The 23,204-nt window shown below is 49.3% G+C and overlaps 1 protein-coding gene and 2 long non-coding RNA genes across 9 annotated transcripts; all 3 read right to left on the bottom strand.

The window, feature by feature from the left end:
* Positions 1 to 2,334: 2,334 nt before the first annotated feature.
* Positions 2,335 to 8,890, bottom strand: LOC144248735 (uncharacterized). 2 transcript variants are annotated; one of them, XR_013342041.2, is made up of 5 exons: positions 7,177 to 8,890; positions 6,363 to 6,526; positions 4,579 to 4,749; positions 3,319 to 3,621; positions 2,335 to 2,885 (listed from the first exon to the last, which is right to left on the bottom strand). It is a non-coding gene; the product is annotated as an uncharacterized LOC144248735 (long non-coding RNA). The 2 variants fall into 2 exon arrangements; XR_014958373.1 differs by having other exon boundaries at positions 7,245 to 8,890.
* A 3,359-nt stretch (positions 8,891 to 12,249) lies between these two features.
* On the bottom strand, positions 12,250 to 14,458 carry LOC144248661 (uncharacterized). Its single transcript, XM_085591675.1, has 4 exons — positions 14,313 to 14,458; positions 14,038 to 14,093; positions 12,958 to 13,842; positions 12,250 to 12,540 (listed from the first exon to the last, which is right to left on the bottom strand). The coding sequence occupies exons 1-4, from the start codon at positions 14,456 to 14,458 to the stop codon at positions 12,419 to 12,421; spliced, it is 1,209 nt and encodes a 402-aa protein (XP_085447801.1). The 3' UTR covers positions 12,250 to 12,418.
* Positions 14,459 to 14,544: 86 nt separating this feature from the next.
* LOC144247126 (uncharacterized) lies at positions 14,545 to 20,532 on the bottom strand. 6 transcript variants are annotated; one of them, XR_014958374.1, is made up of 5 exons: positions 20,384 to 20,532; positions 18,413 to 18,545; positions 17,499 to 17,668; positions 16,237 to 16,539; positions 14,545 to 15,803 (listed from the first exon to the last, which is right to left on the bottom strand). It is a non-coding gene; the product is annotated as an uncharacterized LOC144247126 (long non-coding RNA). The 6 variants fall into 6 exon arrangements; XR_013340823.2 differs by lacking the exon at positions 20,384 to 20,532 and adding an exon at positions 20,164 to 20,276; XR_013340822.2 differs by lacking the exon at positions 20,384 to 20,532 and adding an exon at positions 20,205 to 20,276.
* Positions 20,533 to 23,204: the final 2,672 nt, after the last annotated feature.

Below are 23,204 nucleotides of genomic sequence, written 5' to 3'. Positions count from 1 at the left end.
CTGCGGTTATCAGTTCCAGCCAGTCCTGCAAAATCTTTCACAATCTTTGTTTGTGGTTACCAGCCAAGCCTGCAAATTCCACGTCCCGACTTCCCCCCCTTTTATCCTAATTTCATACTTTTGATGAACAAACAAGTCAATGCAGTTTCTCACAGTCCTGAGGCGTCCCGGGAGTCCCGGGGTCTCCGGGGCCTTTCCGTGTCTATCCCCGCCCCCCCCCTCCAATAATCCCATTCCCGGTCCCGGTGCCGTTACCGGGTCCACTCCGGATGCTCCCGCCCGCCCTCCCCCGTTGTCCCCGGCCCTCCCCCGGTGTCCCAACGGTGCCAGCGCCTCCAGGGCGAGCCCGGGCCCGGTCCCACCGCCCTCCGCCATCACGGCGGCGCCGGGCTCGCGACGCGTGGAGGACGACGGCCGGCGCGAGACAGAAATGCAGAAAGCGTTACGGTACGGACGGCGGCCTCCGAGGGATAAAAAGCCTCAACTGCGTTCTCGGACGGACGGCGTCTAGAGAGGGAGAGATATCCTAAAATGCGTTGTGGTACGGACGGCGGCCGTACAGGGACAGAAAGTATCGAATGCGTTGTGGTACGGACGGCGGCCGTATATGGCCAAAATCCTAAACTGCGTTCTCGTACGGACGGCGGCCGTACAGGGACAGAAAGTATCAATTTCGTTATGGTACGGACGGCGGCCGTACAGGGACAGAAAATATCAACTGCGTTGTGGTACGGACGGCGGCCGTATCTGGACAAAAAGTCTAAACTGCGTTCTCGTACGGACGGCGGCCGTATAGGGACAAAAATGCTAAACTGCGTTCTCGTACGGACGGCGGCTGTAGAGGGACAGAAAGTATCAAATGCGTTCTGGTACGGACGGCGGCCGTACAGGGACAGAAAGTATCAAATGCGTTATGGTACGGACGGCGGCCGTATAGGGACAGAAATTATCAAATCCGTTATGGTACGGACGGCGGCCGTACAGGGACAGAAAGTATCAAATGCGTTGTGGTACGGACGGCGGCCGTATAGGAACAAAAAGCCTAAACTGCGTTCTCGTACGGGAGGCGGCCGTACAGGGACAAAAAGTATCAAATTCGTTATGGTACGGACGGCGGCCGTACAGGGGCAGAAAGTATCAAAATAGTTATGGTACGGACGGCGTCTGGAGAAGGACAGTAAGACACAAAGCGTTTTGTAACGGACGTCGGCCGGAGAGGGACAGGAAGCCGCTCGCGCCGCCGCCATCCCCGGCGCCGCGGAGTCGCCTCCAGCCCTCCCCTCACTCACAGACACCGCCCCGCTCGCCGCTCGCTCCCTCCCCTCGCCCCTCCCGCCCCGTCTCGGCGGGTTTTGCAGGGCGCTGGCTGGGGGGCTGCAGTACCCCTTTCTGTCCACAAGGCGGCAGCACTGCCGCACGCCACCGCCGGGGGCCGCCGCTCGCCTCGGGGCCGCGGGCGGGGCAGGCGGCAAAAAAGCACGGGCGCCGTCCCCTGCGGAACGTCCTCGGTAGCAAATGCCCCGAAACATCTCGCGCGGAAAAGAACGCCAACAAAAAAAAAAAACCCTGCCTCTAACCCAACAAGAACCAAAAGAAAAAACCTTTTCTTTTAAACTGCATTTCAATGTATTTTATTTTTGTATTTTTCATATTTATATTCACATTCGGATTTATAATTCGGATTTAAAGGCCGGCAGGGGAGGGAAGAGGGACGGGGCGCAGAGGAGGGAGAGAGGGGGAATGGAACGGAGTAGCGGGGCAGAGACAGGATAGGAAGGAGCCGGGTTTGGGGGGGACACGGAAACGGGGGAAAGAGAGGTAACTGAACACGGGCAGGAGGATGGAGCGGTAGAGAGAGGGACAGGAGGGGATCCTCCCGGCGCCCCGGCTCCGCTCCGGCTCAGCCCCGCCCTGCCCGGGATGCTGCGCTCGGCAGAGCTCGGCTCCGTTCGGCTGGACTCGGCTCCTCGGCCAGCTTCGGCTACTTTCGGCCACGCTCGGTTATTTCCGGCCGCATTCGCCTCCATTCGCCTCTTCGGCAAAGCTCGGCTCGCCTCGGCTGGACTCGGCAAAGCTCGGCTCCGCTCGCCTCCTCGGGCCCTTTCGGCTGCTTTCGGCCACGCTCGGCTATTCCCGCCCGTACCCGCCTCCATTCGCCCATTCCCACACCTCGGCTCTCTCCGCCCGGCCTCGGCTCCCTCCGGCTCACACATTTCCTCAGGGCACCTCATTCCACTGCGCACAAATTGCAGCCCCTAAAAGGCTTGCGGCTCTTTCAACACACACACACTTGCTCCTTTAGGACAAGAATAGTTACATCTAAAAGCAATTCCCTCATTTTGCATCTCCTTTTTATTTAACGCCCCTCAAAACCCCATACATACCACAAGGAATGTGCAGTTCTGGTTCCCCCACCCCCCGTATGCTATTTGTACAAAGGACCTGGGGCAGCACACACTCGGGATTCAACCGAATAAAGCCCGGCTTCAATAATCAGAACTGACATTTCTTTACAAATTAGGTGCAGTTTTGTACAGTGCTGCGTACCCTCGGAGCCGAGTTGAGGAAAAAGAGCTACAGCACTGGAACCTAAGTTTTAGCAGCCAAGTCATTTGTAACTTGTGCCACAAAGTAAAACAAGCATAACTACAGTATTATCTGCTGAAGTTCTCCACTGTGGATTTCGGGTACAGCAGCACGTGCTTTACTCCCAACAAAAGCTGCTCAGGTGGGGGGAGCCGGGAAGCCAAGTCTCTCCACTTTGTCTGAACACCATCTTCCAGGAAGGTACTGCTTCCTCTCTCCCAGGCTCCCTTCAGCAAAGTGGCAAATACAGAATCCGGTGCCACAGGAGGCTCTTGGCTTACCTCCTTGTGGTTTTCAAACTGTTTAAAGCGAAACAAAAAGCATAAGAGAAAAACAGCGATGAGTATGAAACAAAAATCTCTTTAGCCACCTTTGGTTTGAGATGAGCTCTGAACTGAAGCTCTGGGAGCACAGGCGTGCAGTCCTGCTAGAACAGAGCTGCCCAGCAGTGTCCCCAGGGGCATCTGGAGTGTTCACACTGCTGAGCTGAGAAAAACTCACCAAACCCAGCCCAGGGGCCTGTGATCCTCCACCCACCTGGGGGAACTCCAGGTGCTGTAAACAGAGGCCACAGCGCACACCAGGCTCTGCTGTGCCCGGTGAGGAGTCTCTGTATGAGCCCTGAGCCCTGGCATCGCCTCCCAAACACCACAGAGACCTCTTGTGCCATCAGAGAAAAGCCCTGGAGCAAACGTGTGTCCCCAGCACGATCAACAAGAGATGCAGAATTACCTCCTCAATAAAAACGCTGTTTCTGATGGAAATGTAACCTCTGTCGACTACGAGGATTTTACAGGAATACTGGCTCAAGAATTCAGTGACTTCAGGGATTCCATACCACAGGTTCCTGGGACTGCTTGGGCATCCAGAGTCTATAGTATCGGTTAAACTGGTAGAGCTGAGGATACTTAGCAGCTTTCAGGGACTCGGTATCTTTGTCACAGAGCTGGAACGTCACGCAGGGAGCAAGGGGTTCTCTCGGAGAGTGCAGGAGGCCAGTGAAAACAGCACCAAGGTCCTCCACAACGTCTGCTCCTAGAAAAGCCAAATAAATTAAACTATTGACATGAGCACGGACACTGGGGCAACCTTCCTTACTTTGGGCCTTGCCAGCAGCCCACAGAGCCTCATGCAGAAAAGAACTGAACGAGATCAAAAAGTGTTCCTAGTGACCTAGACACATGCTCCTGGCCGCTGAGGTACCTGAAAAACCCTCCAGACATCATCAGCTCTTGCTGAAGCAAATAATCCACCTTCACTGTGTTGTGCCAAAAACACGCCCGGCCCTTAACAGGGAGAGACCCTGCCAGGCACCACCTCAGAGAAGACCCCGGCTGTACTGGGGGGGCACACCCAGCCAACGTGTACAAATTAAACAGAATTTTCTGTCAGAACTGGGACTTTCAGCACCCCCCAGGTGCTACTCGACTGCCACATATACACAGAGGGCTTCGTGAGGTGCTCTGGGGTTGGCCAGTCCTGCTCCAAGCCCTGCTGATGCCCCTGTGATTTTAACGCTGTCCTCAAGGAGGTGGTAGAACCTCACAGTATTTGCCCCTGGAGCTTAATTTCTGAAGTTTTCTTTGGGAAACGCATCCATTTCCTACTTAAGAATGCAGTCCCCTCTCCCTGATCTCGGGAAGAGCTGCCTACAGGCACGGGAACCACCTTCCTCTCCTGATCGCCACACTCTGCCCTTAAAACACTGTGTTACTGAAGCCAACTACTTCCAGACCAAGACTGTCCATGCAGGCACAGTGTCCCTTCTCTTTAGGGTCAGGGAAAAAGGGCAGAAGTACCTACAGAGCTTCAATGCCCCTCTTGAGCACAAAACACCGTGAATCTGCACCTCCTTCTGCTTGCAGGGAAGATAATAAAGTGCCTCAAGGTAAAAAATGATAAATGGTAAAAAATTATTGCAAGAGGGTAGAAATGATGCCACTTTCACTCCACTGCTAGAAATTACACATAAAACATAAAAAAAACCTGTACCTGTTCCATTTTCAGACTGAAGCAACAGTATATTCCTGGCTCCTAATGCAGCAGGGACAACAGCACTGAAAGGAAATGTTTGGATAATCACATCTTCATTTAAAAAGAACCCGATTTCTTCATCTAAGCCATCACTGCCTTCCATCAGAACAGCCAGCATATCCACGACATCTAATAAGTGAAGGAAAAAATGTAAGCAGAGGATCCAGACTAACTGGGAAAACAATAGAGGTAGAATGCAACATTCCAGGAACACAAGGTATCTTTTTAATTCCCCAAAAAAACACAAAACAAACAAAACAAACAAAAAACTCCACCAGAATGGAAACATTTTATACGGCTGCCGTGAGGACTTTCTTGGGTTGTTACTGATGTTTGGAGGCGTGTAAGAGCAGTTAACACTTGTGTTTGTGATGCTTTTGCTTGCTTTTGTAACTTTTCCTTTAGTACTTTAATAGTTTTAACTAAAAATGTTTGTTGCTTTGTTGGTAACTAGTTATCTTTCTTAGTGTATTTTTTATAGTTTAATTAGTTTTTAATGTATTTAATATACTTCTTGTAGAAGTATTACATTTTTGTAAAGCATAATGCTTTAATAATGATTTACGTATAAACTTAGGCACTCTAGTTTTTTTTATTGCTGTTGTTGCTTTATTAATAAATGCTTTAAAAGTTGGTTTGGTTTTTTTTGCTTAATTTTTATATATGCTGGTAAACTTCTTGGGTCTTTTACTTGATCTATAGTTCGTTGAGTTAGTTGCATTGCCTTTTGACATTTTTTAGGTTTTAGCATAGCTTGTGCCTTAGTGAGAAAATATGGTCTTAAGCTTATCAATTTATCTATAGTTACTTTGTGAAGAGGATCTTTAGGCTGCTTTTGCATAGCTACAGCTTTATTAGCTTCTGCTTGCTAGTGTGCACTAAATAAAAGTTTCTGATGCGGTGACAAAATAAGTTTAGCAAGACTTTTATAATTTTTTGGTAGCAATATATTAGTACTCTAAATATAATTTAATATTTGCTTAGTTGGTTTATTAGTTACTCTAAATTGACTCACTGTAGCTTGCAACTGTGACAACAATTTTTAATCTAACGGTGTAATTTGAGCTGTTAACCTTTTGCTCGCTTGCTGCTGAAAAATTATAGGATAAGCTAGTTCTGCTGCTAGTTCTAAAGTTTGCTTATTTTCTTTGTTTAGTTTTTCTTTTGTTAGAATTGCCTAAACTTCTTTTTGCTCTCTGGCCAGAGCCTTTGTTAGGTCAGACTTTGCCTTAGGGGTTGATTTACTGACAGACAAACTGTGACAAACCAGTGATCTCTGTTTGGGGGGGCTGGAGGAGCCGTGGGCTCACAACGCGACTCTGTTTCCATGTCCTCAGGCACGGGTCGCAATGGAGGTAACTCCACTGTAGACACAGCAGGTGGCATGGAAATACTAGGTAATTAATTTTTTCTGCTATAACTTTCATTCTTCTCTAGTGTAGAAGTTGCTTGTGCAGCAGCTTTTTTTTCTGCCTGATGTTGTAATAACTCATTGTGAACTACCTTTTACAACTTTTTTAGCTTTTTGGCTGTCTTATCATCATCCAAAATGTCTTACTATAGTTTATCTTTAAACTTACGCTACTTAGACAACTTATGTACTGTATGAGGATTTATAAAGAACCCCTTAGCATACCTATATGTTAATAACCTTGGCAGATCTTTATGTAAATCAATGTTTTTAATCTGCCTTTTCTGCAAGAATGCAGTAAATAAATCATATGCTGCTTGCCTCTCCATACCTATATTGTCAGCGCTGTTGCAGCCCTCCGAGGTCGTCGGCAGCACGTATCGGCCAGGCTTGCCTCTGCAGTCACCTGGGGCACGGTGCACTCTATTTCAATTCAGGACCTGAACTCTTTTTCCTCACTCCAACGTGGCGCCCATCACATCGAGATCACCATTTCTGTGGAAAAATGACGGGAGACAAGCCTATTTTATAATGTTAATAAGTTTCAGTTTATTCTAAGCACGCATGTACAGTTATACCCGTTATAATGAAGATCATGCATATTGCAAAACTTAGGCTCCTCATTGGTGTCTCTAGAACAGGTCAAGCCCGCCTTAGGGGCTTTTTACGCTTGCTTTGTTTTCCCTTACACTTATCTCTTTGCTGACCTTCTGCTGCTGGGAACCAGCTCACCCAAGGACGTGTGATATTGTTGCTACATCCGCTATTGCTGCACTCTGCAGTTTTCAGCTACTGCTTCACTAACTGCACGTAGTCATGGCCTCTGTCCCGAAGCCACTCATCCACAAAACTCTCCACACACCGATCCGAATTTTTTGGCTCTATTCCCATTTTTTTTTTTTTTGCCTTTTCCCCATTTTTTCCCTTTCCCGCATTTTTGGGCTCCTAAACCGTTTCTTTGTGCGATTTTCCCACATTTTCAGATCTTTTTCCCACTTTTCGGCTCTTTCGCCGACTTTGGTCACTTCCCCCCCATTTCCGAGCTCCCCGAACCCATTTTCGCCCTTCCCCAATTTTTGGTCTCTTTTCCCATTTTTGGCCACTTTCCCGCCATTTCCGCGTTCTCCCATCCCGTTTCCGGGCACCTTTTCCCGCTTTTTGGCCTGTTTTTCCCGTTTTTTCCCTTTTTTTCCCCATTTTTCGGGGCTCTCGCCTGGCACATTTCCCGCATCCGATCCCTCATGGCGGCCGCGCACGCGCAGGAGCGACCACAGAGACGGTCCATAGAGATGAATGGGAGGTCCTCCAGGAGCATAGAGACGAGCCGAAAGTTCTATAAAACCATAGAGACGAAACGGAAGTCCTCCAAAAACCATAGAGATGAGCCGGAAGTTCCATAATACCATAGAGACGAACCGGAAGTCCTCCAAAAACCATAGAGAAGAGCCGGAAGTTCCACAGTACCATAGAGACGAATCGGTAGTCCTCCAGAAACCATAGAGATGAGCCGGAAGTTCCATAATACATAGAGACGAACCGGACGTTTTCCAGAAACCATAGAGATGAGCCGGAAGTTCTGTACAACCATAGAGATGAACCAGAAATTCGCCAGAAACGAGAGAGATTAACCATTGTGGTACGGACGGCGGCCGGCGCGGGACAGAAATTCGCAACGCGTCGTGGCATGGACGACGGCCGGCGCGGGACAGAAAGCCGCCGTCGGCGCCGGCATCCTTCGCCGGCGCCGCCGCGGAGCCGCCTCCAGCCCTCCCCTCACTCACAGACACCGCCCCGCTCGCCGCTCGCTGCCGCCTTTTAAATAAAAAAATCTTTATTTAAACTCCGTTTAAATTTATTTCTATTTTTCGCATTTATAGTCAAATTTACATTTTAAATGTAGATTGATGTATGGTGTTATTCATAGTCTATCTCTGCCTAATACTATTTTTATTTCTATTTTATATTTTTATATATATATGTATACACTGAATTTATATTTCCGTATTTAGAATGATATCAAAATAAAATGTATATTCATACTTTTTCCACTAAAGTCCTCCGTCTAACCAAATAAAAACAATAAAAAAGCCGTTTCTATAAACTATATAAATAATATTGTGGGTTCTTTGGTAATTTTGTTTTTTTGTTTGTTTGGGGTTTTTTTGCGAATTTTTGGGAAAATTTGGGGATTTCTGGGGAGGGGATTTTTCAGATTTTTTTTTTTTTTTTTTTTTTTAACATTCGGGCAGGTTTAGGGGATTTTAGGGATTATTTGGGATTTTGGGGGTGTTTTTAGTCTGTCCTGAGAATTTTTTTTAATTTTGGGGGATTTTTAATTGAGATTTCAGGAATTTGGGATGGATTCTTTGGGAGATTCGGAAAATTCTTGGGAAGTAATTTTATTTTTATGGGATTTGGGGAGGTTTGGGGCGATTTTTGGTTGATTTTTAGGGCATTTTTTAGGGACTTTGGGGTGGATTTTTGGGAGGATTTTTTTTTAGTGGGATTTTTGGGACGAATTTTGGGGGATTTGGGGTGCGGAGGGGACTTGGGGGGACTTGGGACTTTTGGGGTCCCCTAAATAGCCGAAAAGGTGGTCCCCCGTAAATCTGCCTAGAAACCCCTGACGTCACGCGCACTGCGAGCTGTGATTTGTCAGTGTGCCTCGCCCTCGTCCAATGAGTGCTCTCCCCTTCTTCGTCCACGCGTAAGTGGCCATTTCCCCTCCGCGTGTCCCTCCAGGCCTGCGTGTCTCTTTTTGTCCCCTCATTTCCCCCTTTTTGTCCCCTCTTTGTCACCTCCGCGCGCATTTTTAGCCCCTTAAAACCAACCCCGGCGGCCTTTGAGGCGGATTCCCGTAACCAACATGGCGGCTGCGCCGTAACATCGCCACGGCGCATGCGCCACACACGCACGGAGGGTGGAAGCGTGTTCGGTGCCGTACAGTGAAACTGCGCATGCGTTACGTAAACGGAGGCGTCCCGGTATATAAGCTGCCGGGAAGCCCCGTAGCGCTCTTTTGCTGGGTCGGAGGAGAAGCGGCCGCCATGTGAGGCGATGGGGGGGGCGCGGGAAAAGCGGGAATTTCCAGAGAAAAGAGGGAATTTCCTGGGAAAAACGAGCATTGTGAGGGGAGAAATGGGGTTTGGGAGGGGGAATGGGGATGGGGAAGGCAGCGGGGTGGGAATTTGGGCGGTGAAGGCCGGGAAAGGGGGGAAGTGGGGCTGGGAGCGCGGGGAGGGGGGGGCGATCACGGATTTATAAAGTTTAATTTTAAATTAAAGGTCTGGGGTGCGGCTGCTGGGATTTGGGGAGGGAAAGGGGGATGTGGAAAAGGTGGAGGGGGAAATAGGATTTAGAGTGGGGAAAAGGAGGGGAAAAAAGGGGAATAAGAGCCGGAAAAGAGGAAAAACGGGGGGAAAATAGGAAAAAAGCTCCATAATGGGGAAGAAATTACTCGGAGGAGGAAAAGATGTTTCCTTGGGTTTTCTCCCACTTTTCACCGCTTTTCCCCCCACATTTTTCCCTTTTCCCACATTTTTCCTCATTTCCCCCCCCATATTTTTCCTCTCTTTTTCATACATTTTCCCTCGCTTTGTTCCCACTTTTTCTTCCCCTTTCCCCCGTATTTTTCCCATTTTCCCCACTGTGAAAAATGCTTATTCTGTGATTGGTTTTTTGCAAATGTTATAATAAATATTGTATGTGTAATGTTAGAAAGTCATACTGTCAATTTTTCTAAGTAGTGTGATAAATGTCATTTTAAGTCACACCCTAACCCCTAACCCCAGTGGGGTTTTGGGGGTCCTGAAAGGAATTTTGGGCGTCCCAGGGGGGGTTTTGGAGTCCTGGGGAGAATTTTGGGTATCTCAAGAGGTTTTTGGGAGGAATTTTGGGGTCCCAAAGAGAATTTTGTGGGTCCTGGGGAGGGTTTGGGTCCTGAAGTAGAATTTTGGGGGTCTCAGGGGGTTTTGGGGGGTCCCAGGAGGAATTTCAGGGACCCTGATAGGAATTTTGGGGGTCCCAGCGGGGGTTTTTGGGTTCCCAAATGGAAGTTTGGGCGTTCCGGGAGGGGTTTTGGGGTCCCAAAGGGAATTTTGATGGTCTCAGGGGGGTTTTGGGAGGAATTTTGTGGGTCCCGACCAGAATTTTGAGGGTCCTGGGGGTGGGTTTGGGGTCCTGAAGGGAATTTTGAGGTCTCACAAAGTTTTTGGGGGGTCCCAGGAGGAATTTTGGGGACCCTAATGGGAATTTTGGGGGTCTCAAGGGGATTTTTGGGGTCCCAAAAGGAATTTTGGGCATCCCAGGGGGGGTTTTGGAGTCCCGGGGAGAATTTTGGGGATCTCAGGGGTTTTTTGGGAGGAATTTTGGGGGTCCCGAATAGAATTTTGAAGGTCCTGCGGGGATTTTGGGGTCCTGAAAATAATTCTGGGGCTCTCAGGAGGCCTTTTGGGGGTCCTAGGAGGAATTTTGGGGACCCTGATGGGAATTCTGGGCCTCCCAGGGGGGTTTTTAGGGTCCAAAAGGGAATTTTGGGCGTCCCAGGAGGGGTTTTGGAGTCCTGGGGAGAATTTTGGGGGTCTCAAAGGGGTTTTGGGAGGAATTTTGGGGGTCCCGAGTAAAATTTTGGGGGTCCTGGATGGGGTTTTGGGTTCCTGAAAACAATTCTGGGGGTCTCAGGTGGCTTTTGGGGGTCCCAGGAGGAATTTCAGGGGTCCTAAAGGGAAATTTGCAGGTCCAGGGGGGTGTTTTGGGGTCCGAAAGGGAATTTTGGGCATCCTAGGTGGGGTTTTGGACTCCTGGAGACAATTTTGGGGGTCTCAGGGGGTTTTTGGGAGGAATTTTGGGGGTCCCGAGTAAAATTTTGGGGGTCCTGGGATAGGTTTTGAGGTCCTGAAAAGAATTCTGGGGGTCTCAGGGGGTTTTGAGGGTCCCAGGAGGAATTTTCGGGACCCTGATGGGAATTTTAGGGTTCCCAGGGTGGTTTTTGGGGTCCCAAAGGGAATTTTGGGTGTCCCAGGGGGGGTTTTGGAGTCCTGGGGAGAATTTTGGGGGTCTCAGGTAGTTTCGGGAGAAATTCTGGGGGTCCCAAATAGAATTTTGGGAGTTCTGGGGGGGGTTTTGGGGTCCTGAAAAGAATTCTGGGGATCTCAGGGGGCTTTTGGGGGTCCCAGGAGCAATTTTGGGGACCCTGATGAGAATTTTGGGGGTCCCAGGGTGGTTTTTGGAGTCCCAAAGGGAATTTTGGGCATCCCAGGGGGGTTTTGGAGTACTTGGGAGAATTTTGGGGGTCTCAGGGGTTTTTTGGGAGGAATTTTGGGGGTGCCGAGTAAAATTTTGGGGGTCCTGGGTGGGGTTTTGTGTTCCTGAATAGAATTCTGGGGGTTTCAGGGGGCTTTTGGGCGTCCCAGGAGGAATTTAATGGGTCCTAAAGAGAAATTTGGAGGTCCTGGGGGGTGTTTTGGGGTCCCAATGGGAATTTTGGGCATCCTAGGTGGGGTTTTGGACTCCTGGAGACAATTTTGGGGGTCTCAGGGGGTTTTTGGGAGGAATTTTGGGGGTCCCGAGTAGAATTTTGGGGGTCCTGGGGTAGGTTTTGAGGTCCTGAAAAGAATTCTGGGGGTTTCAGGGGGCTTCTGGGGGTCCCAGGAGGAATTTTGGGGACCCTGATGAGAATTTTGGGGTCCCAGGGTAGTTTTTGGGGTCCCAAAGGGAATTTTGGGTATCCCAGGGGAGGTTTCTGAATCCTGGGGAGAATTTTGGGGACCTCAGATTTTTGGGAGAAATTTTGGGGGTCCCAAATAGAATTTTGGGGGTCTTTTGGGGGTTTTGGTGTCCTGAAGGGAATTTTGGGGGTCTCAGGAGGTTTCTGGGGATCCCGGGGGGGTTCTGTGGTTCTATATGGAATTTTGGGGGTCCCAGGGGGATTTTTGGGGCTCCTGAAGGGAATTTTTGGATTCCCAGGGCTGTTTTTCGGGGATCCCGCTGGGTTTCTTTGGTGGTACCGGGGCTGTTTTTGGGGGATTCCGCTGGGTTGTTTTGGGGGTCCCGGGGGTGGTTTTGGGGTCCCCCTCTCACCAGTCCATGGACGCTTCCACTCCCCGGTTCCCGGTCAGCGCCAGCGCCTTCGCCCTGCGGGACCGGGGGGCTCCTGGTTATTTTTGCGGGGTTCCCGGGAGGGTCCTGTTATAAGTTGAGGCGAATAATTTGATTCAGCCTTTTAAGATCAATTAATAATTTTATTAATTACAGCAAGCGATAGCAAGCAAAACAGCGCTGGGTTCAGCTGGGAGCCTGGCTCCGCCAAAAGCTGACAACCTTTCCTTCTCTTCAGTCCCTTTTTATCTTGCATGAGTGGGGGTGGTGAGTCTCGTTCCACCGTGGTTATCAGTCCCAAAAACAATGGATTTCACAAGTGGGGTGGTGTGTCTTCTTCCACTTCGGTTTATCAGTTTTCAGCAACAATGGGTTTCCACTGCGGTTATCAGTTCCAGCCAGTCCTGCAAAATCTTTCACAATCTTTGTTTGTGGTTACCAGCCAAGCCTGCAAATTCCACGTCCCGACTTCCCCCCCTTTTATCCTAATTTCATACTTTTGATGAACAAACAAGTCAATGCAGTTTCTCACAGTCCTGAGGCGTCCCGGGAGTCCCGGGGTCTCCGGGGCCTTTCCGTGTCTATCCCCGCCCCCCCCCTCCAATAATCCCATTCCCGGTCCCGGTGCCGTTACCGGGTCCACTCCGGATGCTCCCGCCCGCCCTCCCCCGTTGTCCCCGGCCCTCCCCCGGTGTCCCAACGGTGCCAGCGCCTCCAGGGCGAGCCCGGGCCCGGTCCCACCGCCCTCCGCCATCACGGCGGCGCCGGGCTCGCGACGCGTGGAGGACGACGGCCGGCGCGAGACAGAAATGCAGAAAGCGTTACGGTACGGACGGCGGCCTCCGAGGGATAAAAAGCCTCAACTGCGTTCTCGAACGGACGGCGTCTAGAGAGGGAGAGAAATCCTAAAATGCGTTGTGGTACGGACGGCGGCCGTACAGGGACAGAAAGTATCAAATGCGTTGTGGTAGGGACGGCGGCCGTATATGGCCAAAATACTAAATTGCGTTGTGGTACGGACGGCGGCCGAATATGGACAAAAATCCTCAAATGCGTTATGGTACGGACGGCGGCCGTACAGGGACAGAAAGTGTTAAATGAGTTCTCGTACGGACGGCGGCCGCATAGGGCCAAAAATCCTAAAATGCGTTCTCGTACGGACGGCGGCCGTAGACGGACAGAAAGTATCAAATGCGTTATGGTACGGACGGCGGCCGTATAGGGACAGAAAGTATCAAATGCGTTGTGGTACGGACGGCGGCCGTATAGGAACAAAAAGTCTAAACTGCGTTCTCGTACCGAAGGCGGCCGTACAGGGACAAAAATTGTCAAATTCGTTATGGTACGGACGGCGGCCGTATAGGGACAGAAAATATCAAATGCGTTGTGGTACGGACGGCGGCTGTATATGGACAAAAAGTCTAAACTGCGTTCTCGTACGGACGGCGGCCGTGGAGGGACAGAAAGTCTCAAATTCGTTCTCGTACGGACGGCGGCCGTACAGGGACAGAAAGTATCAAATGCGTTGTGGTGCGGACGGTGGCCGTATATGGACAAAAAGTCTAAACTGCGTTCTCGTACGGACGGCGGCCGTACAGGGACAAAAATCCTAAAATGCGTTCTGGTACGGACGGCGGCCGTACAGGGACAGAAAGTATCAAATGCGTTGTGGTACGGACGGCGGCCGTATAGGAACCAAAAGCCTAAACTGCGTTCTGGTACGGACGGCGGCCGTACAGGGACAGAAAGTATCAAATGCGTTATGGTACGGACGGCGGCCGTACAGGGACAGAAAGTATCAAATGCGTTGTGGTACGGACGGCGGCCGTATAGGAACAAAAAGCCTAAACTGCGTTCTCGTACGGGAGGCGGCCGTACAGAGACAAAAAGTATCAAATTCGTTATGGTACGGACGGCGGCCGTACAGGGGCAGAAAGTATCAAAATAGTTATGGTACGGACGGCGTCTGGAGAGGGACAGAAAGACACAAAGCGTTTTGTAACGGACGTCGGCCGGAGAGGGACAGGAAGCCGCTCGCGCCGCCGCCATCCCCGGCGCCGCGGAGTCGCCTCCAGCCCTCCCCTCACTCACAGACACCGCCCCGCTCGCCGCTCGCTCCCTCCCCTCGCCCCTCCCGCCCCGTCTCGGCGGGTTTTGCAGGGCGCTGGCTGGGGTGCTGCAGTACCCCTTTCTGTCCACAAGGCGGCAGCACTGCCGCACGCCACCGCCGGGGGCCGCCGTTCGCCTCGGGGCCGCGGGCGGGGCAGGCGGCAAAAAAGAACGGGCGCCGTCCCCTGCGGAACGTCCTCGGTAGCAAATGCCCCGAAACATCTCGCGCGGAAAAGAACGCCAACAAAAAAAAAAAACCCTGCCTCTAACCCAACAAGAACCAAAAGAAAAAACCTTTTCTTTTAAACTGCATTTCAATGTATTTTATTTTTGTATTTTTCATATTTATATTCACATTCGGATTTATAATTCGGATTTAAAGGCCGGCAGGGGAGGGAAGAGGGACGGGGCACAGAGGAGGGAGAGAGGGGGAATGGAACGGAGTAGCGGGGCAGGGACAGGATAGGAAGGAGCCGGGTTTGGAGGGTATACGGAAACGGGGGAAAGAGAGGTAACTGAACACGGGCAGGAGGATGGAGCGGTAGAGAGAGGGACAGGAGGGGATCCTCCCGGCGCCCCGGCTCCGCCCCGGCTCAGCCCTGCCCGGGATGCTGCGCTCGGCAGAGCTCGGCTCCGTTCGGCTGGACTCGGCTCCTCGGCCAGCTTCGGCTACTTTCGACCACGCTCGGTTATTTCCGGCCGCATTCGCCTCCATTCGCCTCTTCGGCAAAGCTCGGCTCGCCTCGGCTGGACTCGGCAAAGCTCGGCTCCGCTCGCCTCCTCGGGCCCTTTCGGCTGCTTTCGGCCACGCTCGGCTATTCCCGCCCGTACCCGCCTCCATTCGCCCATTCCCACACCTCGGCTCCCTCCGCCCGGCCTCGGCTCCCTCCGGCTCACACATTTCCTCAGGGCACCTCATTCCACTGCGCACAAATTGCAGCCCCTAAAAGGCTTGCGGCTCTTTCAACACACACACACTTGCTCCTTTAGGACAAGAATAGTTACATCTAAAAGCAATTCCCTCATTTTGCATCTCCTTTTTATTTAACCCCCCCAAAATCCCATACATATCACAAGGAATGTGCAGTTCTGGTTCCCCCACCCCCCGTATGCTATTTGTACAAAGGACCTGGGGCAGCACACACTCGGGATTCAACCGAATAAAGCCCGGCTTCAATAATCAGAACAAATGACGTTTGTTTACAAATTAGGTGCAGTTTTGTACGGTGCTGCGTACCCTTGGAGCTGAGTCGAGGAAAAAGAACTGGAACCTAAGTTTTAGCAGCCAAGTCATTTGTAACTTGTGCCACAAAGTAAAACAAGCATAACTACAGTATTATCTGCTGAAGTTCTCCACTGTGGATTTCGGGTACAGCAGCACGTGCTTTACTCCCAACAAAAGCTGCTCAGGTGGGGGGAGCCGGGAAGCCAAGTCTCTCCACTTTGTCTGAACACCATCTTCCAGGAAGGTACTGCTTCCTCTCTCCCAGGCTCCCTTCAGCAAAGTGGCAAATACAGAATCCGGTGCCACAGGAGGCTCTTGGCTTACCTCCTTGTGGTTTTCAAACTGTTTAAAGCGAAACAAAAAGCATAAGAGAAAAACAGCGATGAGTATGAAACAAAAATCTCTTTAGCCACCTTTGGTTTGAGATGAGCTCTGAACTGAAGCTCTGGGAGCACAGGCGTGCAGTCCTGCTAGAACAGAGCTGCCCAGCAGTGTCCCCAGGGGCATCTGGAGTGTTCACACTGCTGAGCTGAGAAAAACTCACCAAACCCAGCCCAGGGGCCTGTGATCCTCCACCCACCCGGGGGAACTCCGGGCGCTGTAAACAGAGGCCACAGCGCACACCAGGCTCTGCTGTGCCCGGTGAGGAGTCTCTGTATGAGCCCTGAGCCCTGGTATCGCCTCCCAAACACCACAGAGACCTCTTGTGCCATCAGAGAAAAGCCCTGGAGCAAACGTGTGTCCCCAGCACGATCAACAAGAGATGCAGAATTACCTCCTCAATAAAAACGCTGTTTCTGATGGAAATGTAGCCTCTGTCGACTGCGAGGATTTTACAGGAATACTGGCTCAAGAATTCAGTGACTTCAGGGATTCCATACCACAGGTTCCTGGGACTGCTTGGGCATCCAGAGTCTATAGTATCGGTTAAACTGGTAGAGCTGAGGATACTTAGCAGCTTTCAGGGACTCGGGATCTTTGTCACAGAGCTGGAACGTCAAGCAGGGAGCAAGGGGTTCTCTCGGAGGGCGCAGGAGGTCAGTGAAAACAGCACCAAGGTCCTCCACGACGTCTGCTCCTAGAAAAGCCAAATAAATTGAACTATTAACATGAGCACAGACACTGGGGCAACCTTCCTTACTTTGGGCCTTGCCAGCAGCCCACAGAGCCTCATGCAGAAAAGAACTGAACGAGATCAAAAAGTGTTCCTAGTGACCTAGACACATGCTCCTGGCCGCTGAGGTACCTGAAAAACCCTCCAGACATCATCAGCTCTTGCTGAAGCAAATAATCCACTTTCACTGTGTTGTGCCAAAAACACACCCGGCCCTTAACAGGGAGAGACCCTGCCAGGCACCGCCTCAGAGAAGAACTGAGCTGTACTGGGGGGACACACCCAGCCAACGTGTACAAATTAAACAGAATTTTCTGTCAGAACTGGGACTTTCAGTACCCCCCAGGTGCTACTCGACTGCCACATACACACAGAGGGCTTTGTGAGGTGCTCTGGGGTTGGCTAATCCTGCACCAAGCCCTGCTGATGCCCCTGTGGTTTTAACGCTGTCCTCAAGGAAGTGGTAGAACCTCGCAATATATGCCTTTGGAGCTTAATTTCTAAAGTTTTCCTTGGGAAATGCATCCACTTCCTACTTAGCAATGCAGTCCCCTCTCCCTGATCTCGGGAAGAGCTGCCCACAGGCACGGGAACCACCTTCCTCTCCTGATCGCCACGCTCTGCCCTTAAAACGCTGTGTTACTGAGGCCAGCTATTTCCAGGCCAAGACTGTCCATGCAGGGACAGTGTCCCTTCTCTCCAGGGTCAGGGAAAAAGGGCAGAAGCACCTACAGAGATTCAATGCCCCTCTTGAGCACAAAGCACCGTGAATCTGCACCTCCTTCTGCTTGCAGGGAAGATAATAAAATGCCTCAAGGTAAAAAATGATAAATGGTAAAAAATTATTACAAGAGGGTAGAAATGATGCCACTTTCACTCCACTGCTAGAAATTACACATAAAACACAAAAAAAACCCCTGTACCTGTTCCATTTTCAGACTGAAGCAACAGCATATTCCTGGCTGCTCATGCAGCAGGGACAACAGCACTGCAGGGAAATGTTTGGATAATCATGTCTTCATTTAAAGAGACCCAATTCCTTCATCTAAGCCATCACTGCCTTCCATCAGAACAGCCAGCATATCCACGACATCTAATAAGTGAAGGAAAAAATGTAAGCAGAGGATCCAGACTAACTGGGAAAACAACAGAGGTAGAATGCAACATTCCAGGAACACAAGGTATCTTTCTAGTTCCAAAAAAAAAAAAAAAAAAAAAAAAAAAAAAAAAACACAAAAAAAAAACCACCAAAAAAAAAAAAAACCACAAAAAAAAACCAAAGGCACATTTGCCAGATAATACAATGTTAAGGGCAGCACAAAAATCACAGCTGTACTTCAGTCTGCCTTTCAAAGCTGCTGTCCAGCACAGGTTGCCCAGAGAAGCTGTGGCTGCCCCCGGATCCCTGGAAGTGTCCAAGGCCAGGCTGGACAGGGCTTGGAGCACCCTGGGACGGTGGAAGGTGCCCCTGCCCATGGCAGGGGGTGGAATGGGATGAGCTTTAAAAAAAGGTGCCTTCCCATCCAAACCCTTCTGGGATTCCATGATTCTGTGAACAGCTCCAGGCAGAAGGACTAGATTTCCATTGTGGTTCGAAAATGCTGCTGCAAGAGCACGAAGAGAGATTTCAAATACTGTTAAAGTGGCACAACCACATCAAAAATTACATATGGGGGTAAAGTGGCAACTCTGCAATTCCAGCCTCTGATACCAAGGACACATGGAAGGCTGAATCCTGGAGGTTCTTAAATGACAGGATTTCTAGAGTTATCCATCCCCAGTTTGCTGCTTAGGGTTAGAAAAGGTGGAATTCTGTTCTTAAGGGGTTACCACATACCATCAATGTGAGAGATGGGGATGCTGATGTTTGATCAGAGTCCTGTAGCAACCTGGAGCATGCTGGCTTCCCGAACCAGGTCTGCTGCCTTGTCCGTGTAGGGGTAGGGCTTTGTCCTCAGCCTCAGCAGGATCTGTCAGCAAAGGTGGAAAGAAAAGTAGAGTGCACCAGCTCCCAAGTGTGGGGGAACCATGTGCTGCTAAGGAAGACCACGTGCTGAAAGTGGTTGGAAGCCGGGTGGGTTTTGGGAGGACAAGTTCTATATTACTTCTGCAGGATTCTGTCTACAGTTCCTGCTCTACAAACCAAATACATCAAACGACAACAACAAACAAAAACCACATTAAATTAACAACAACAAAATAATTATTCCTACCTCAATAACCCCATAATGGCCCAAACCATTCCAAGGAGGGTGGCAAGAGGGGCTGGCAAAGGCAGGGCCCCGCTGGGCCCCCCTCGCCACCGCCATCCTTCTCCGGCACCGCCGCTGAGCTGCCTTCAGCCAAAACCCACCCAAAAATACGCCAAAATCATCCTAAAAATACCCCCAAAAAAACCACCCAAAAATACCCAAAAAAACCACCATAAAATGCCCCAAAACCAGCCCAAAACACTCCCAAGAATACCCAAAAAAATCCACCCAAAAATACCCTAAAACCCACCAAAAAATATCCCAAAGCCCTCTCAAGAATACCCGAAAACCCTGCCCAAAAACACCCTGAAACCCCAAATTAACCACTCTGAACCCCAAAATATCCCTGAGCTCCCCATACCACAAAATTTCCTCCCCAAACCCCAAAATCCCCCCCTGACCCCCAAAATTCACTTCTGGGTCTCGTCCTTGGGGACCGGCGCCTGCCGGGGCCCCCCCAGGCCCAAGGGCGGCACCCCCAAACCCGGGGAGAGTTCGGGGTCCGAGTCGGGGTCGTCGTCATGAGCCACCAGCCTGGGGACCCAAAAATCGGGGGGAACCCTGAATCGGGGGGGGGGCCAAAAATTGGGATGGGGTCCTGGGGGGTTCTGGAAGGTTTTTAGGGCATCCCAGGAGGAATTTTGGGGTGTCAGGGGGTATTTGGGGTCCCAAAGGGAATTTTGGGCGTCCCAGGGGGGAGTTTTGGAGTCCTGGGGAGAATTTTTGGGGGTCTCAGGGGTTTTTGGGGTCCCAGAAGGAATTTCAGGGGTCCTAAAGGGAAATTTGGAGGTCCCAGGGGGTGTTTTGGGGTCCCAAAGGGAATTTTGGGCATCCCGGGGGGGGGGGGGGGGGTTGGGGTCCTGAGGGGAATTTTGGGGGCACCGGGGGGGGGGTTTGAGGTTCCGAAGGGAATTCTGGGGGTCCCAAGGGGATTTTTGGGGCTCCTGAAGGGAATTTTTGGGTTCCCAAGGCTGTTTTTCGTGGTCCCGGAGCTGTTTTTGGGGGATCCCGCTGCGTATTTTTGGGGGTCCCGGGAGTGTTTTTGGGGTCCCCCCCTCACCAGTCCATAGGCGGTTCCACTCCCCGGTTCCCGGTCAGCGCCAGCGCCTTCGCCCTGCGGGACCGGGGGGCTCCCGCTTATTTTTGGGGGGGTCCCGGGAGGGTTCTGAGGGGTCCCGGGATGTTTCTTTGGGGGTCCCGAGGGCTCCGAGGCCTGTCCGTGTGATTCCCCCCCCCCCAATAATCCCATTCCCGGTCCCGGTGCCGTTGCCGGGTCCCCTCCGGCTGCTCCCGCCCGCCCTCCCCCGCTGTCCCCAGCCCTCCACCAGTATCCCACCGGTGCCGCCGCCCTCACGCGCGCCGGGCCACGAATCCCACCTCCATCAGCGCCTCCAAGGCCCGCCCGGACCCGGTCCCACCGACCGCCGCCATAACGACGGCGCCGGGCTCGCGTCACGTGGGGGACGGCGGCCGGCGAGGGACAGAAATCCGCCCTCGCCGCCGCCATCCTTCCCGGCGCCGCCGCTGAGCCGCCTTCAGCCCTCCCCTCTACTCACAGACACCGCCCCGCTCGCTGCCGCCCCTCGCCCTTTCCGCCCGTCTCGGTGGTTTTGGGGCCGCTCTGGCCCCTTCCCGCCCCGTCTCGGTGGTTTTGCCGGGCGCTGGTTGGGGGGCTGCAGTACCGCCCTGTGTCCACAAGGCGGCAGCACTTGTCAAGAGAGTCCGCGACACGATGGCGGCCCGTGGGGACCTTGAGGGAGAGAGGTGTTTTTGCTGATGCCTGTCGGCTCCCGCCAAAAACCGCACTCTCGCAGTGCTGCTGACCCCACAGCCCATGTTCACGGCACCGGAACCGCCGCGAAAAATCCCGACGGGGGGCGCCGGCCGTGCGGACAATTCAGGCAGTGTAAAAAACAGACACGGGTCCTCGAATTTCAATGTCCTCGTTTTCGCGCCCTCTCGAGAAGGTCAAGCGAGTCCGCGCCAAGCCACTCCCAAGATGGCGGCCGCGGGCGGCGGGCTGCAGTACCGCTCTATGCCCACAAGGAGGCAGCACTGCGCCGTCCCCGCCGGAAAAGCCTCGGCAGCGAATTCCCCGAAACATCCCGCGTGGACAAGAACGCCAACAAAAAAAAACCCTGCCTCTGACCCGATAGGAACCGAAAGAAAAAGCCTTTCCTCTTAAACTGCATTTCAATCGATTTTATTTTTATATTTTTCATATTTATATTCACATTCGGGTTTGTAATGGATATTGATGTATAATTGTATTTTTATAATTTCTTACATGTATTCCTATTCTATTTTATTACATTTTATATTTTTATACATTGCTTAATACATTGCTTACATATTTCTATAGTTAGATTTCTATTTCTAAAAGTTTTATATTGCTTAAAATAAACCCCTGCCTCGATCCAAGTAAAAACGTTTTTAAAAAACCCTTTGTTTAAACTCCGTTTAAATGCATCTCTATTTTTCGCATTTATATTCAAATTTATATTTTTAATGTAGATTGATGTATGGTGTTATTTATAGTCTATCTCTTCCTAATATTCATTTTTATTTCTATTTTATATTTTTATATATACACCTGTATACATTGATTATATATTTCCATATTTAGAGTGATATCAAACTAAAATGTATATTCATATTTTTTTCCATTAAAACCCTGCCTCTAACCAAATAAAAACAAAAAAAAGCCCTTTCTTTAAACGATACTTGAATATTTATTTTTTTTTTCATCATTATAGCCACATTTGAACTTCTACTTTATATTGATGTATTTCTAAATATATATTATATATATTATAAGGTAGCGAGATAGATAAATTGTTTTTTAAGTTCTATTTCGTACATACTGTTAATACTTATATTTACTTACCTTTGAGTTTTCATATAGATCTTAACGTATTTAGGATATATTCCTATACAAAGATTTCTAATTTTATTTTATTTCTAATTTTTCTATTTTTATAATAAAACCCCTACTACTACCAAATAGAAAATTAAATATAGTTTAAAGTAAAGGGGATTTTTAATATTTCTATATTTCTATTTTTATTTTTTTCAAGTACTTATCTATTCTATCACAACATATTGAGGTACTATATTTCGATATATAATATTTATGACATGTAATGTGTTATAATAAGACACATGCAGTAAAATGTGCATTATGTACTGTATTGATTCCTATTGTTTTGTAATATTCATATATCCACGTATATTAATTAAACATTTCTATACGGATATTTATGTATATAAACAATATTTATATGTATATAAACATATAAAATACTCTATATCAAACAATATAATACCTAATAGTAATGGATAGCATTATTTATGTTGCATGTTTAATTTATATGTTTTCCGTTTATATTTAAAATTGAAGTTTATATTCCCATTTTCATGTTTATGCATTTGTTTTGTTTCATTAGAGTTATAGTTTAAAAACTGCAGTTATAATCTAATTCCTAAAAATAAAATGCCAAAACAAACAGCATCAAATTCCCACCAATACCGTCCAAACAATTCAGAAAGGCTCCACCAGCCAACCAACTACCAACAAAAATACCCTCACTACACTCCTTTCACTAGCAGCTCTTATCACGTCACAAAAACGAAACAAACATTTTAAAAAAGACCGATAGAATCCCACACAGCAAATTACAAAAAAACATTAAAAAGAAAAAAAAAAGCCAACTAACTTACCGTACTCTAAACCATACAATAGACCCCCAACGTTTCTAAAAAAAATAATACCCAAAACTCTACCACTACACTGACTCATAAAGCGAACCCATTGCTCTAGAAAATTAACTAAAAAACCCCACCAAATAATTACAAATATAAAAAAAATCGGAACTAGTAAGAAACAAAAAAATCACCACCCAAATAAAATAAATACCTTAAGAGTTCTACCATGGAAATGCCCATGTTCCCAAAAATAAAACTAATAAAAAAACAACAACCAAATACATCGAACTAAAAAAAAAAAAAAATTAAATTAACAACAACAAAATAAGTATTCCTAACTCAAGAAACAAAAATTGCCTCAAACCATCAAAACACAAATACCACCTAGAAAAAAAACATGTCGCCAAAAGAGAAGTGCAACCACAAACAATATCTCCCAAATTCTCTCCGACAATAAAACATACACGGCAATCAAATAAGCCAAATGAATGAAACCCCTATAATATAATAAACAAGAATGCAATCTTCAATATTAAAAAAACCTCACCGATTAACTCCAGGACACTCCCTCAAGCCCACCAAAACAAACACTACGCACTCGCGCTAATAAAGGCTCCACAACCGAATTAAAAACCTACCCTCTAACTTCATGCTACGACCCATGAAAACCAT

Source organism: Lonchura striata, chromosome 13, assembly GCF_050655825.1.
Source record: "Lonchura striata isolate lonStrDom1 chromosome 13, ASM5065582v1, whole genome shotgun sequence".
NCBI classification, from domain to species: Eukaryota; Metazoa; Chordata; class Aves; order Passeriformes; family Estrildidae; genus Lonchura; species Lonchura striata.
Note: the sequence above shows the minus strand (reverse complement) of the source record. Positions and strands in the feature narration are given on the sequence as shown.